At 37.2% G+C, this 16,838-nt stretch overlaps 1 protein-coding gene across 3 annotated transcripts; it reads left to right on the top strand.

Annotated features, from left to right (window-relative positions):
* The first annotated feature begins 272 nt into the window (after window positions 1-272).
* C6H14orf28 (chromosome 6 C14orf28 homolog) lies at window positions 273-9,940 on the top strand. Of its 3 annotated transcripts, XM_033107084.1 has the most exons (6): window positions 273-598; window positions 3,145-3,669; window positions 5,801-5,890; window positions 6,160-6,249; window positions 7,084-7,218; window positions 8,026-9,940. In XM_033107084.1, exons 2-6 carry the CDS (start codon window positions 3,146-3,148, stop codon window positions 8,207-8,209), a joined length of 1,023 nt encoding a protein of 340 aa, XP_032962975.1. In that variant the 5' UTR covers window positions 273-598; window position 3,145; the 3' UTR covers window positions 8,210-9,940. The 3 variants fall into 3 exon arrangements, with proteins under 3 accessions (XP_032962975.1, XP_032962976.1, XP_032962978.1); XM_033107085.1 differs by lacking the exon at window positions 6,160-6,249 and having other exon boundaries at window positions 8,026-8,457; XM_033107087.1 differs by lacking the exons at window positions 6,160-6,249; window positions 7,084-7,218.
* Window positions 9,941-16,838: the final 6,898 nt, after the last annotated feature.

A 16,838-nucleotide genomic window follows, 5' to 3' on the forward strand; every position in this document is an offset into this window, starting at 1 on the left:
GTAAGGTCCCAAAATGGTACACACCGCAAACAGCCAAGCGCGATTGCCAACAAAGCTCCGCCTCCGTGCAAACCCTGCCCACTTCCGGCTGCTCCATCCACCCCCAACACTGTAACCCCGCCCCTCTCTGCGAGGTCCCGCCCCCCGCACTTGATCCTGGTTCCCATTGGGCAAAGCTGAACGCTGTACACACACCAGATACTCGCACGTTTGGCCAGGGCGTCTTCGCGCCTGCGCATCTGCACCGTCAGGCGGCTGGGAACTGAGGGTCTGGGGGGAGGGGGGAGGAGGTCAGGCCGAATCTTCCTCCGTAATAAGAACCTACGCGTCCCGCGGTCCTGGCTCCGTGGGTCCTGTCGGATCGGCCCTGGGCGCGGGAGCTGCTGTGGCTCCCGCCGCGGCGGGTGCGATGGAGGCCGTGCCGGCGCCCAGCACTCATGCCTGGAACGGCCGAGACAGCCGGCGGTGCTAGTAGATGAGGCGGCGGGGGCGGCGGCGGCAGCGGCGGCGGCAGCGGCAGCGGCAGCACGGGCTCTCCATGAGCAAGCGGCGGCGGCGACGGGTGCGGCGGCACCGGCGGTTTTCGGTCCCCGGGGAGGTACGAGGAGTCGGCTTCCTAGTGAACGGAGACTGTCGGGTGTGGAAACGCCTTCCGCGGCCCGGCCCTCCGGCTCATTGCCCGCAGTCCCAGGCGCTCTGCGGGGCCACTGCACGGACGCAGACAGGGCGCCCAGACGCCTCACCTCGGGGACCCGCCCGCGGTGCGGGGCCAGCTCTCTGTGCAAGGCCTTCCCGGGTGCAGCGGGCCGGGGGCAGGGTGGGCGTGGTCGGAACACGGGGTGCCGCGGAGGGTGCCCACCGCGCTCAGCGGATCCCTGCAGCGAAGCCCTGTGCTGCTTCGAGCGGCAGCGCGGGGCTGTTTTTCAGATTTCGGAGCGCTGATTCTAGAGGGGACCTTTAGGACTCCCCTAGTTTTTAAGGCGTCCGGCATTCAGTGCCTTGGGCATTCAGTGCCACGGCCGGCGTGGAGTACCCTTGGAAATGACCGCAAAAAAAAAAAAAAAAAAAAAAAAAGTGTTTTGCCAAGGAAATAAGAGGTCGGGGGAGTTGAGCAGGTTTATTCAAACTGGAGGGCCTGTTGAGGCAGGAGAATAAAGACAGCAGAATACCTTCTCCAGGGCTTCTAATACAGTGCCTAACGAACAGTATTCTAAGGTGCGGCGAAATCTTGAAACAATTTTAAGTAAAGCTTTTTAACAGCCATTTCTCCATCTTAGTCATTTTTACTGTAATTTACTTGGAGAAATCACCATGTTAAGGCCGAAATTAGATAAAGTGCCCTCTAATTCTTCCAATCCTCTCTATCCTCCTTTTTTCCCAAAACAAGGCTAGTTTCATTTATATATATATACACTATATAGGTATAGTATATATAGTATACATATATACAGTATGTATACAATTGTAGTTTAATTCTCTTAGAATATAACTATTTCTTTACAGAGCTACAGTTACTCTTCATTTGGTCATGTCCAAAAAATAATTTGGAAAAAAACAACACAGATTTACGATTCCTTTTCAATGCAATATTTAGGAATCTGAACTAAAGCTCTTTATCTTATGACCTTGCTACGAAATTCTTTAAAATTAAACAGAAATAAATCATGAAGAAAGTTATTTTCATTTTTAAAGTATTTGAGTGCCTTATGGTTTTTCAAATCTGCTTCGGAAATGAGTCAGTTCTTATTAAGAAGAAACTGAGTTTGTGTTTTCCTAGGTTCCAAATTTGCCACGCCCTCTTATTCCTGATTGGTTGACTAAGCTAACCTGTTACTGACTAACATCTACGCTTCAGACTAAATACAGTGTTGAATATTTTAGAGTATAGAGTATCTTTCTCCAAGCCGAAAATTCTGTGTGTATGTTTAATATATTGTAGAATTGAATTTTTAGTCTGCTAGTATTGCAAAAGCGGTTTGAACTAAATTTCTCACACAAATAAAACACATAGGTCTGCAGTATTGAGTGTTGGATTAATGTTGTGCTTGGGTGGGTGTGGCACTTGAAAAGAGGGTCAAAATAAGACACTGACCTCAGTTGCTCACTTCTCTTTTCCTATTCCTCAGATGCTTCCCTATGTTCATAAAAATATACTTTTCCATATAAGTAATATATTGGGAAACCCTATGATGTGTTTGGTTTAGTCATTTTTTGTCCCAAGTAAAGTAAAGCAAGTTTTTAATTAAGTTTCATTAAGACATCATTCTTTAATTTTTTAAATTTTGCTTTACATAACATACATATGACATAAACATGTTTATTAGAATACTGTCATTTACGTTAAAAATAAAATACTTAGCTATCCTCAAGGTTTCGGGGAGGCCAGGTGCCAATTTAAATACGGAGGACACCAGTTAATTCATTCCCAAGACATGCAGAGAAGGGAATCGAGATACTTAGCAAGTTCTGAATCAGATCTTCACAGCATAGTCTCTAGTTCAAATTATAGGATATCTAGCTAGCATGGTCCTAAATTGCAAGTAAAAATCCCAAACTTCATAGAAATGATTTTTGTATTATCTGTACTAATATTTAGTTAAGTTCTCCTCATTTGTCTTTCAGAGTTAATTGGCCACTATTCAGTAGCCCAAATAAAGATTCCATTACAGTCTCTCAGTTTCATGAGTGAAACTACACTTATAACAAGAAAATCAAGCACAGCTTGTATTTTGGAGAGTGGAAGAGGTTTACATTAGGAATATAGCCAACCAAACTTAGATTGTATTTTTAAATAGCTTTACTTTCATTTAGGATTTTTTATTATAGGGGTTCCCTATATCACAGATAAAATCTGCAGTATAATTATATAAAGGCCTGTCAAATGACCATTCTGTACCTCAAAAAAAAAAATGTTGTATTCACCAACCTAATAGCTTCTTAAGTGGTCTTTCCAAAGACCATGCATATTGCCCCCAAAATGCCGCATGGGTTGAACTGTTTTAAAATTTTTTTGTTACATTGGGAGGTCATCTAACCAAATTAAATTTAAATCTTTAGATAGCTTTATTTTCATTTAAACATAGCATGCGTTTAACATAGGAAGTCACAAATCTATGTGTTCTATTTTTAACTTTTAAAATGCAGGATGAAGACACTGTTTGAAGAGATCAAAGCATCAATTAAAAATAACTATAACCAAGATCGCTCATTTTGGAGGCCTGTTCTTCCTTGGGGAGGTGTTTTTACTATCAAAGCTGGCCGCAAAGCAGTATCCTGTACACCACTCTATGTCGAAATAAGACTGAAAAATACCTGCACCATAGATGGATTCTTGATGTTACTATATGTCATTCTTAATGAAAATGAAAATTTTCCCAGGGAACTCTCTCTTCACTTAGGCAGAGAGTTTGTAGACTGCTTTCTTTATTTAATGGACACCTACAGTTTTACAACTGTGAAGCTGCTTTGGATTTGGGACAAGATGGAAAAACAGCAATACAAATCTGAAGTTCATAAAGCTTCATTAATAATTGATTTGTTTGGGAATGAACATGATAATTTTACAAAAAATCTTGAAAATCTCATGTCTACCATACAAGAGAGTTACTGTTCCAACTGGCGATGCCCAACTCGAGTGCAAGAAGATCAGCAGCGCACAATTAATATAAAGTAAGTTGCTCTAAAGTCTGTTTTGTCACTTTTAGCAGAAATAGTATTTTGTAATGAAGTGTAGACCCTGTGTAATTATTTATACATAAAGCAACCACACAAATGCAAGACACTTTAGTTGGTCCCATGACAGAAACATCCAGACATCTTAGAGTTTACTTCAGTCCAACCACAATGCTGTACACTGAAATTAAGATGATACTGAATGTCAACTGTCATTGAATAAAAAAATTAAGGAAACAAAAAATTTACAAAACCAACTGATAACTATTTCAGTGCAAAATAATGAATTATTCAGTGTGCAAAATATTTTGATCTTGCTTTGAATTTACTAATGTGACTATAGATAATTCGTGTCACAAATTTAACTTCTTAACACTTACAGGGCCGGTGGCTCAGGCAGTTGTAGCTCAGTGCTCCGAAGGCTGCCGGTTCATTTCCCACATGGGCCAGTGGGCTCTCAATCACAAGGTTGCCGGTTCGGTTCGATTCCTCAACTCCCACAAGGGATGGTGGGCTGCACCCCCTGCAACTAAGATTGAACACAGCACCTTGAGCTGAGCTGCCGCTGAGGTCCCAGATGGCTCAGTTGTTTGAAACACGGGCTCTCAACCACACAAGGTTGCTGGTTCGACTCCCGCAAGGGATGGTGGGCTTTGCCCCCTGCAACTAACAATGGCAACTGGATTTGGAGCTGAGCTGTGCCCTCCACAACTAAGATTGAAAGGACAACGATTTGACTTGGAAAAAACCCTGGAAGTACACACTGTTCCCCAATAAAGTCCTGTTCCCCTTCCCCAATAAAATCTTAAAAAAAAAAAAGAGAGAACACTTAATACTGTATCTAATATATGTTTCCAATATATTGGAGTGGGCTAGTTCTACATGAACAAGAAGATTGAAAGTACTCTTTCATTATGGCCAGGGCACAATTATAGATAGAAACCCCGAACTTGGAATCTTAATACCTGGAGGGCATGTGGATGTGACAAGCATTTTCACTGACTAGGCAAAGTGCTGGTTGCCTGCTATGTATTTTTGCCTTTCAGAGGAGGCAGACCTCCGAGGTGGTAAATGATAGAGAGGAAAGCCAAATTTGGCAAGCCTTAGTAGAGCGTTGGGAAATATTAAAGCATCCCAGGGGCACGAGCTGGAAAAGGGATAATTACTAGTTGGGGTGGGGGGGGAAACAGGATAAAAAGACCCAAACACATTGTTGGAAAGTGTATTTGGCCCTATGGTCCAGAAAAAAACCTAATAAGATTGTTCTCTTTGGGGGATGTACATCACATACCCTAACTTACTAAATTCACATTTCTTTATACCATATTTAGTTTAATATAATATCATACTACTTATGGAAAGCTGAAGATATTTTATCATTTTTAGAGTCTAGCAATTAATGTCTCTTTTTCTGGAATACATTTTGTCCATTTTCCTGCATTTGCTGATATGAGGATGTCGATTTTGAAATTTCCATCAGGGGAAAAAGTGCTGTTTCTCTAAATCATCATAGATTCAAAAGCGTTTCAGAAATTTGTCTTGTTTTTTTACTAGTATTTTAATTTGTATATGTTTTGAAACTATAATGAAATATTAATAACCCTATATTAATACTAATATTTATGCTGCCTTAATATTTTTATCATACTCTATAAAATTTTAAAGCTTTTGCCTATTTTTTTAATCCTATATTTAAAACAACCTTTGAAGTATACAGAAAAAACTTTTTTAAACAAATCAGGTAGCTGAGGCCAACAATGGCTTCCACTTACATTTTGTCTGGTAACTAATTGGCTGCTATCCTTATTCTGCATCCTACTTTCTTACCCCTAAACCATTGAAGAATCTCCCCTCCATTAATCCTTTGGAAAAAATTTTAAAGTCAAAACAACTGCATATTTCAGGATCAGTTTACAGAAAGATTTAATGTTTCTTGGAAAGCTTCACACATTAACATTTATTAAGTTCAACTGGTTTCCATACTATCTACAAGAAATACAAACATGGTAACAGAGGCTATACTTTGATTTGCTAATAATGAATTGACCTGTGAATTTTGTTATCCTAGTAATGTGTTTACCTGTAAAATGTTGGAACAGTTCTTACATGCATTTTGCAATTGTTGTAGTCCTCCCCAAGAAATTCCACATGGGAACTTAATACGACTGGCTGTGGATGAGTTATTCTGTTCCAGGATTGAACTGTGTGAAGAGCATGGGTGAGTATATGATAGGCATTTAAAATGAAAGTATTTCTTTATTGTTTCTAAAGAAACCTGGACTGATAAGCTCTTTGATGTTAATTCTTTATGAAATAGCAACTCATAAGTATTTAGGAAGCCTGACGTTTTTGGAATCTTAACACCTTCTAGTTTCCTATGCTATCTTACTCTGTGTTGTCATAATCAAATCAAATAGAATATAATATTACAGTTAATTGATGAATAAAAAGCAAATGCCTTTTCTTTTTTTCCCCACTGCTGAGTAGGTACAATAAAACCTTGGTTAACCATAACCCAGCTAATCGGGACCCTCATTTAACTGGATATTTTCAGCACTCTCCATTTAGGAGAAAGAGGTAAATTAAAACCAAAAAAACTTAACATAGTAAAGGGGAAAAAAAAAAAAAAGGAAATCCAAAGGGGCAGAAAGAATATATTCATCCCAATCTCTTACTTTCTGTATCTATAGTATTGTACAATGAGAATTAATATTTAGAAGGATGATCTTACAGCTAATCAATCACAGAAGAAGGAAATAATAAAATATGTTCAGTTAATTGTACTGAGGTTCCAAAAGTGAACTAATGTATTTTAGCAACAAATACTGAAACAAAATGGTTTTCTGGTTAACTTAGTTTAGTCAATAATGTTTGTTAACCAAAATATTGTACCCTGAGCATTCCGGTTAATCAAGATTTTACTGTATAATTGTATTTGTTGTATTCTGATCCATATACTTAATATCTAGTACTAACAAGAAAACAGAATTTGCTTCATCCTAATGGCAAAGGAAGCAATTAGGGAATTTTATCCAGTCTAAAGAGGCCTGTAAGAATTGTATTATTCCTCTCCCTGCCACTACTTCCCTTTGAAACCATCTTAGAGAAAGAAAAATGTATCTACAAATAAAAGCTTTCATATCAGTTCAGAAGACTGTTACATGGTTTTATAAGCTTAGATAAAATAGCTTTTCCTGGAATTTTAAAAGTATCATTTCTTGTATATAGAATCTCACAGCTTGTAAACTTCTGGTGATAGATATATAAAGTATTAATATAGCCACACCATTACTCTTACATAAAATAGATAATTACGCTATTATGAAATGAAGTAATAAAGACAGCCCAGAAGTGATAAAAGGCAGTTTTTGTTCCAAGTGTAATAAAGTTCATGCCTTTTTTCAATTTTAGGTGTGGTGGCTTAAGAGAATTTTCCCAACGAGTTTTCTGCCACGGGGCACCCCCTTTTGTTGTCTTAAATATGCAGCATTGGAAATCTGAAGATCTAGCATATGTACCTTATAACTTGGATTTATCTGATCACAAGTAGGTGTTTATTTGCTTTAAAAAACTAGTAAAACATAAATTTATTTTATACTTTTCTGCTATTCTATTATGACTTTGACCAGCCCTTAAAGAAATACTGTTGAAAAGATCATAGCTATCTCTAAATGTACGTATCCTGAATCAGAATCTACTACAGGGAGTCAGTCGCTGGCAGTGTACATAGCGGTTAGGTGTTCGGACTACAGAATTGCGTTCCAACCCAGCCCCGCCCTTTACAAGCTGTGTGACCTTGGGTCAGTTTACACATCAGTTTTCTTATCTATAAAACAGAGAGCATAGTATCTTATCTGGTGCCATTATTGTGAGGATTTAATGAGATGGCACATGTAAAGTGTTTGAAATAGTATTTGATACATAGTTACCAGTACCTACTGGCTATTATTTGTATTTCAAGTCCAAATAGTGTATAGTATGAGGTCATTTAAAAAGAAAATGTTACTGTCATTATTATAGATAATGCGTACAAATTAGGACATACAAGTTTCTTTCAACTTTTTGCCTTTGAATGTGTTTTTGTTTGTATTTTCTCTTATTTAATAGAACCATACAGGTTATGAGTTAAGACATATGTTTTTAATTCTTAAATTATATCAGTTTAAAAAATTCTTAAACGTTTTACTCCAAATTACCTATTACAGTACATGAGTTTTACAGATGGGTATCTTTTTTAAGGAATGGAATGCAAATAATCTCAATTATTTATTCCTTAGTTAAGAATTTAAGGAATGTTTTATCTTAAGAAGAAGTATTGTAACTTTCTGCTACACTTTGTCATTGAACTTACAGGTATTTGTTGGAAGGTGCCACATTATTTAACAAAGAGGAACATCATTATTCTGCAGCTTTCCAGATTGATGGACATTGGATGCACTATGATGGCCTCAGAAATGTGAATTTAATTTTGTTAAATAAACCCCCAGAGTTTCTCCTCTTGTCATCATTAGTTTATATTCGATCAACAGAGAAATAAATATAGACTGATGCTAAATGAAATTGTTTTCCCTCCTGCCCATGCTCTGCAAGATGAAGGGTTTTGTGTGTACTTGGTATCCAAGGAAATAGTTCAACTATACTAGTTTCAGAGATGTATTTTCCAGTGTTTATCCCCAGGTAAATGTTTTATATAGCGAATCTATGCAAAAACATTGACATTTCCTTTTTCTATATCCTGGGTTATTTTTATACAAGCATATTTTATGTTGAAATGAAATATATCTTATAGCCTTTGTATTTTTTATTTATATGTACCTCAGAGATTTTTTACAATTCTGCCCTTGAATGCAAGAAAATACTTTGTCAGTTGAATTCTCAATTTCTTTTTTTTTTTTAATGGACATCCAAATTAAACCTGGGTACAAGTCAGTGTTTCAGTTTATATAAATTGAACAGTTCAAAACGTATCTGACTGTATTTCTTTGCCCTACCTCGCTGTAACTCAAAGTGCACTGTTGGATCTAGTATGTATTTGAATGTACAAGCTTTATAGATGGCTTAGTGTATTTTACTTGTTGTTTTGCCTAATTTCCCTGAAGCAATTTAAAAAAATTTTTGGTGAGAATGTTTTTCTGTGCTTGAATTATTTCTTTATAATGACAGATTCTTTTAACCACTTGCTGAAGAATTATTAACAGCAGATTTTAAGTTTTAACTAAGTTCCTAAACTTAAAGTTTTTATTACAAATAAGTTATATAACTAATCTGAACATTTATCTCATAATTAAATGTAATGGAAATTTTCCAATAAAAAAAATTATTTTGCAGGTAAGACACCTATAAAAAAAATAAGGCAACTGGATGTTTACTAATGTTGGATTTACAATAGAAATGTACTTTAAACATATACTTAGGAGGAAATGGGTACCTGAGAATATTTCTTTTCTTAGTAAGTCATATTGGCACAGAGAAACAAAAACTTAAATTTTTGGAGTAACATCTCCTGGTTCCTTTGTAAGTAGTAAATTGGCAGCATGAGGTTTTGATTTGCAATAGAAATCACTAGAATTTTATAGTTATCAGAATATTGTTTCTTTTCAAAGATCCTAAGATCTCTCTTCTTTTTGTAATTTAAAGGAAAAAATTAAGTACTATTCTCAAGGGAAAATACTTTTTGTATCACCATTTTTTTAGTGTTTACATTTCAACAGACAATCCACCTTAGGTTTTCGGTTGAAATTGAACTCAGTACATTTGGAGATTTCTACATGACACCACAGTTCACTGCCATACACCAAATTTCTAAGGTTTAACTCAATAAATTAAGTCTTACGTTCGCTTGGTGCCATATTGAGACAACTTACTGAAGAATGGATAAATGTTAAGTGAAACGTTGCTGAGAACGCCTCACTTTGAGCAAATATTATGAAAATTCCTTTTTTACGTAAGATTTAAAAATAGTGATTTATTTTACAAAAACATCCCATATCGCCAGGATTTGTTTAAATAGTTTCCCACGTGTATTTAAATAGGATTTGATTTACAGTGAACTTTTTCTGGGGAACACCTTATCGCATGAATCAAGATATAAAAAAACAAATACTAGCATATACATAAATGGTATCATTAACAAAATTATTCCTAATGCATATTTATTTTTTTTAGAAATTGTACTTTATTTGAAATACCTGTTTATCACAAAACAATGACTTACCTACCTCACAGGGTTGTTGTGAGGATTTAAATGTTAAAATCTTGACTACCTTGAACATGCTAATAAAAAAACATTTTTTCTACCTCTTTCATGTACAGGCAAGTCTCCCATAGTCTCTTTTACTAATGAACTTTTCAGATCTTTGTTCTAATTATTCAGGCAGTAGCTCCTATCAGTAATGGATTGAATGTGTAATGGAATTCAAGTATGCCTCTGTACCCCAGATGGTTGGGGTTTGAAGATAATAGGTAGTGTATTGTTATGCTGGTGGTTGGTTGGTTAGAAAGAAGAAATTATTCCTTGCAGATCAAATAGGGGTGAAAAAAAATGAACTAAACTAGATTATCTGCAGAATGTGAAGGGGAAGATATGGAAACTTCATTACAACCATTAGAGAAATTGAGAGGCGGTGACAAAAAATGAGGGAATAATCAATTATTTCTCATAAAAATGCCACAAACCATAACTATACACATACCAATGGGAGAGCAAAAATGACTTTAAAACCTTGGTCTCAGAAAGAGAGAAAGAATAAATGTAGCATATTTAAGGAGGAATTTCCAACTTGCCTATCTTCAGCAAAAGAAACTTTTTCCTTCCCAACTTAGCAAATAATTTTAGATTTATCCTTCAAAGTGGCTTTTTATTATTTATCATTAGAGTTGATTTAATATCTGAGGCCTCACTGGATCTAATCCAATCAAAGAGGAAGAGAAACAAAAGATAACATGGTATGCTTTGCACACCTACTAGGGTAAATTCCATATTCAATTTCATTTTTAGAGTATGAGCAAACAACTAAGCTATATAAGCAGATAACTACGAGGATACAAAGAACTGTATGTGTTGAGCAAATCAACAGTTTGGCTTTATAATTAAATGATTTAATGACAATTATTTGAAAATAATTGTAATGGACAATAAGTATAAGGGTAACCAGTTTATGTAAAAATGACTACAGTAAGTACTAGTAAACTATAGCCAGAGCAGACATTCATATTCTCATCTTCTATTAATGCTCTAACATTTAAAATCAGCATCAAATTATTCCTGCATTAAAAGCTAAAATCACAAAGCTTCTGAAACTCATCTTGACGACCTGATGCCTTACTTTTACTAACGGGTTCCAACCCACCCAGCTGCCCTGAGGTTCACTATCTGGTCACCTGGACGGGCTTTAACTTCAAATTTAATTTGATTCCAGGGAAAATAACCTTTTATTCTATCTCTGGAAAATTGAGGAAGTTAATAGGGAGTCTCTGTAGATAGATGATTTTTTATATGCTGATAATTATGTGAGGATGTATATCAGATTATTTCTCCTCCATGAGCAATCAGTTCTATAGTCCATCCATTTTCTCAATGAGGTCTAATGCAAGGTATCAAGAAGAATATCTCTTGAAAATGAAAAAGTGTGCTGCTCTGACAAGGCCCTCAAAAAGAATGTGGAATGGAACAAGAGTTTAGGAAGCAAATTAGCTGTGCAGACAAGTTAGCCATAGTGGAATTAGAAATGTGCTGTTTGTAGCTTCATTTTCATTACTTGTTATCCCTTTGAATTTTGTAGTCTCATTTTTAATACGATTATAAAAATAACAAATCAATAAAAAAACCAGCAATTCCAAAAAAAGTAAAGAAGAAAATAATCATGATTTCTCCACCCAGTGATAAGCATTGATTCATACTAGTGAAGCCTGTTTGAAAAATCCAGCATGACTCCAGTACTGCAGAGAACCAAGAATCAAGGAGTTAGGGCTTTGAAGAAACAAGTGTATGAGGATGCTCCTGGGAGCTGGCATGGTGGTGACAGAAATAATCAGCATGGGCAAACTTGGAGAGGAAAGTGAGACTGAAGAAAACTGCTGTGGCCACCTGTTCAGACATTTCCTTACACTTGGATACTTACTTGCCTTCGGTAGCTTTCATCTTCTCAAACCGTCAAGAAGCTCATTATTTTATGAAGGATGCCATTTCTTTACATTCCTCTACTTACATTTCAAAACTAGTATTCCAGGTGCCAGAACTGGGAAGCAATACGTACCCTATGGTATAAATTGAGCCCAAAACGATACAATGAAATACATTTTGTGGATTTCGTTTCTCTATTAACCTAACAGAGGAGTGTAACAAAGATTAAAATACACTGAGCATGATTAGCTTTCTTTAAGGTAAAGTAGAAAAAAGTTAGGGAGTCTGTGAAAAGGATGGAAGTAGACACAAATAGCTCTGCACATTAAACATACGAGAATTTTAGGGTAAAAGGAAAGGTGAGGAAGAGAGAAGATAGTGGGAAACAGGAAAGCTGACCTGTACTCAAGCCAAGAAGCAACCAGGTTAAGGCTTGGAGGAAATGGTTGGCTAGGGAAATCTTTGTCCAAGCAAGCTAAGCTTGATTTGGGGGCTACAAGCCAGAACAAATTAATATCAGACATGCCGTGTTTCCCCGAAAATAAGACCTAGCCGGACCATCAGCTCTAATGCGCCTTTTGGAGCAAAAATTAATACGAGACCGGGTCTTATATAATGTTAAGACCGGGGAAACACGGTACTTTCTCTGCAGCATTCACTTACATACTTACTAGTTACTATTTGCTTGTTGAATACATGTCTTGAAAAAGGGGAAAGATACATCGATCAATGGCGACGTTACAGAGGGAAGTACTATGGCAGGGTAAGCACCTGAGGCTTTGAGAGTCGGAGGAGGGGTGGCTCAGCAGACAGCTGCTGTGCAGTCTTGAAAACAGGCCTTTCACAGTTGCGGCTTAGCGTTCCTGGACGTGGTTTGTGGAGGAAAGATTGTTCTGCTTGTGATTTGAAGGGCAATTGTAAGGTCCTGTTATCTCTACCTTTACCCCCAAAGCCTAAGCACCTCTAATTTCCATTACTATAAATCCTAAAACAAAAGATAATTTGCTGTAGCTAAAGTAATTCACAAGGATTAATACTTTCAAATATTTTCTACTTTTGATAAGAGGTAAGAGACTTGAGAGGACAATGCGAGGGCCGTTGGGACAGCTCCTTCTTAAATATTATGCTTGGTGAATGAGCCAGCCCTTGAGGCGGGCTGGGACTGTGGATTCCCAATTCTTGCAGTCTTCTTCATGAACAGTAGGTGGCAGAGCTCCTCAGTATGGAATGTAAAAACTGCAAAGAAAGAACTTGCCGGCCAAAAAACTGTTAACCTATAGACAATGGTTTAGTGGTTACCAGAGGGTAAGGGGGGTGGGGGTGGTAGATGAGGGTAAACGGGGTCAAATATAATTATATTGATGGAAGGAGAACTGACTCTGGGTGGAGAACACACAGTGTGATATAGAGGATGTATTACAGAATAGTACACCTGAAACCTATGTAACATTACTAACCATTTGTCATCCCAATAAACTTTAATTGAAAAAAAGTAATAAACAAAATAATCATAATAGTATATTTTATTTAACCCAAGATATCTGAAATATTATTTCAACATGCAATAAATAAAAATATTAATCAGCAAAAATAAAAAGTACTAACCTAACTTCACAATTTCAGTGAGGCCAAGTTCAGTTTTCCTTCTGTTCTGACACTATACACACTAATTGCGTGGGGTTAACATTCAGTGGAGACATCTTTGGTGAGGTTAGCTATGCTCTCTGCCAACATCCCACTTCAAATGATATTTGTAAATTAACTTGGGTTCCTTCATCTGCTTCCCTAACCCTCATGGTTTTCTCTACGCTTTCTTTCTTCTCTTGAAAAGGGTTAGTAATTCCTGTCCCTAGAGAGCTTATGGAAGTACCAGAAGACCTGATTCAGGATGGACATTTTTTCACTCAGGAAAAAAGATAAAAGGAATTGCAGGCTTTCGAGGTGAATCGTGATATGTGATCACGCTACTACTGGATTATCTGTTGTCATCAGTCATAGATGACTGAATTTTATGCTACCAAGGAGAGGCAAGGGTATAGCAATTAAACACCTGGATTCTAAAGCCAGATTGCCTGAGTTCAAATTTGGACTCTGTCACTGATTGTGTGGCTTTGAGCCTATTACCTAACCTCTCTGTTCCCACTTCCAACTACAAAATGGAGATAATTACAGAACATACGTAATGAGGTTGTGGTGAGGATCAAATGAATTATTACATATAGCACTTACAGTGTGGTACGTGGTAATAAGCACCATCAAAGTGTTAGCTACCATTATTGTAAATACCTCTTTAAGAAATGAAATTAGTAGGTGAGCAGAGCTGCTGTCGAAAATGAACTAAATGCTGTGTGGGTATTTCAAGTTTGCTGGCTGAAAACCACTGCTGGCATTTCTGTGGCAATTAAACTCACAGAACAAATTATATTAAAACGGTACCAAAAAATGTTAAATTCATGAATTAGTTTGAAATGCAGAAACAAAATGAAAGTTAAAATGTTAGAGAAAAGTGAATAGCTCAAATTTCCGTAGATACTAAATAATAATGAAATATCCCATCTTGTTCCTGCTCAAAATCGATTATCCACCAGATATTGTCCAGAATCTTTTATTCAAAATCTTTTAAAATCTGGCTCTAAAACTTTTTGACACATGAAGTCCTCTTCAGTGGGAACCACCTACTTTAGTAGATTCTAGGACCACTGCTCTTTAAATTCTTTGCTCTCCTCAGGGCACACACAAAAATATCCTTCCCAAGCCTTTCTTCCTGATCACAATGACAAAAGTGACTAGTCCATCCTTGTTCAGATCCTGCCTTGCTCAATAAAGGATTTAAATAAAGCAACTTTCAAGTAAACTGAAAATTAGAAACTTTTCATTTCTTTGTATTTCAATGTTAGACATAATTTGGGCCAACAAACAAACAAAACCCCTGAGGTCAAGTGTTACCGTTTAACAAGCCCCTGAGTAGGCAAGCTAATAAAAACAGCCTGCAGGGTTTTCTTCTTGCCTTTGATGGGAATGCCTCTAGGAGCGTTGGACAATGTTACTGTGTCCCCCTAACATTCATATATTGAAACCCTACCCGCCTCCTTGTGAGGGGATTAGCTGAGGCCTTTGGGAGATAATTAGGATTAGAGAAAGCCATGAAGATGGAGCCCTCACGAATGAGATTAGTGTTCTTACAAAAGTCAGTAGAGAGCTTTCTTCCCCTTTCTACTCTCTGCCTTGTGAGAATACAATGAGAAGTTAGCAGTCTATAACCCTGAGGAGAGTCTCACCAAAACCGCCAAGGGTGGCACCTGGACTTGTTAACTTCCTATCCTCCAGAACTGTGAGAAATAAATTTCCATTGTTTATAAACCACCAAATCTATTGTATTTTGTTATAGCAGGCTGAATTGACTAAAACAGGCAAGACCTAGCAAAATTACGTATCATCTACCCTTCGACCCAGCAGTTCCTGCTTCAAGTCTATGCCAAAACACAAAATGACAAATGCACAAGACTATTCATTACAGCATTATTTGTAAATAAAAGTACTGCTGTCCATCAGCAGCAAACTTGTAAGTCCTATAGTATATCCACACAGTAAGGTACTATATGTAACTGCAAAAAATAAGAATTATCTCCATAATTTGATATGGAATAATCTCCCGAATATATTAAGTGAAAAAAAGTTGAAAAAAGTATTTTTATAGTATCCTAATTGTAAGGAAATGGGGAAGGAGGCATACTTATGTTTTCAAAATGAAACAATGGAATCAACATGTTATAAATATGATTACCTACAGGGGAATAAAAATAAACAGTGAAGAGATGAAAATGCAGACAAAACTCCTGTGAATGCATCTTCTCATATAGTTTCAACCCCATATAGCTGGGGTCAATATTTTATATAATTTAAAAATAAAATATATCCCTAGAAATTAAAACATAAATGGAAATAACCTAAGTGTTACAGTAATGTATAATTATGCTTTAACCAAATAAAAATATTACTTCATTTGACTCTAAAACCAGTGTTTTGTTTATCCTTGTGAAATATATTCTAAGGACAAAAAAGAATCACAAAGGGGGCCGGCCTGGTGGCTCAGGCAGTTAGAGCTCCATGCTCCTAACTCCGAAGGCTCCATGGGAGGGGATTAGCTGTTCACTTCCCACATGAACCAGTGGGCTCTCAACCCCAAGGTTGCCAGTTCAATTCCTCGAGTCCCGCAAGGGATGGTGGGCTGCGCCCCCTGCAACTAGCAAAGGCAACTGGACCTGGAGCTGAGCTGCGCCCTCCACAACTAAGATTGAAAGGACAACAACTTGACTTGGAAAAAAGTCCTGGAAGTACATACTGTTCCCCAATAAAGTCCTGTTCCCCTTCCCCAATAAAATATTAAAAAAAAAATCACAAAGGAATCTGAACTGCATTCATTGTTATATTGTTATTGTGAAACTATTAGAAATATGTTGTAAGATAAATCAAATAGGTAATGATATTAATGTTGATAGAAACCAAGATTTTCAGACTAAGAAAAAACATTAAAATCCAAGAATGAGTAAAAGCCCCTTTTCAAAAGTTTATGGACTGTCTAAATAAATGAGACATTCCCAATCCTTGCATGGACAGGTTATCTGAATGTACTCAGCACGGTAGTTTACACCTTCTTAAAGATGGAGCCTGGGGCACAATCCCGTTTACAGCTTCCTTTAGGGGAACTGCTGATTACCTGCTGCTGGCCATAAAGGTATCAGAATCTTCTGGTATGTTCCCTTGTCAGCCTCAGGTAAACCTTTCTTCCAAGGCTGGTTAGAAAATCTAAAGGGATAGAAAGCTGGGACTGCACTGAACTTACAACAGAACTCTTCCGTGCCTGCTTTGTTAATGAATGTTTCTTCGGTAAGGCCTGAACCTGTTGCTATCCCACACCCACCGCATTTTTTGTGCCGTTACCTAGAAGAACGTAAGAGTTGAGCATAATGAAGTTAGCCTGGGTCAGTTCAAAAAATTGACACATGAAAGTCATGTTTTTCAAATTTATTCTAAACGTTTCACA

This window comes from Rhinolophus ferrumequinum, chromosome 6, assembly GCF_004115265.2.
Source record: "Rhinolophus ferrumequinum isolate MPI-CBG mRhiFer1 chromosome 6, mRhiFer1_v1.p, whole genome shotgun sequence".
In the NCBI taxonomy this organism is placed as follows: domain Eukaryota; kingdom Metazoa; phylum Chordata; class Mammalia; order Chiroptera; family Rhinolophidae; genus Rhinolophus; species Rhinolophus ferrumequinum.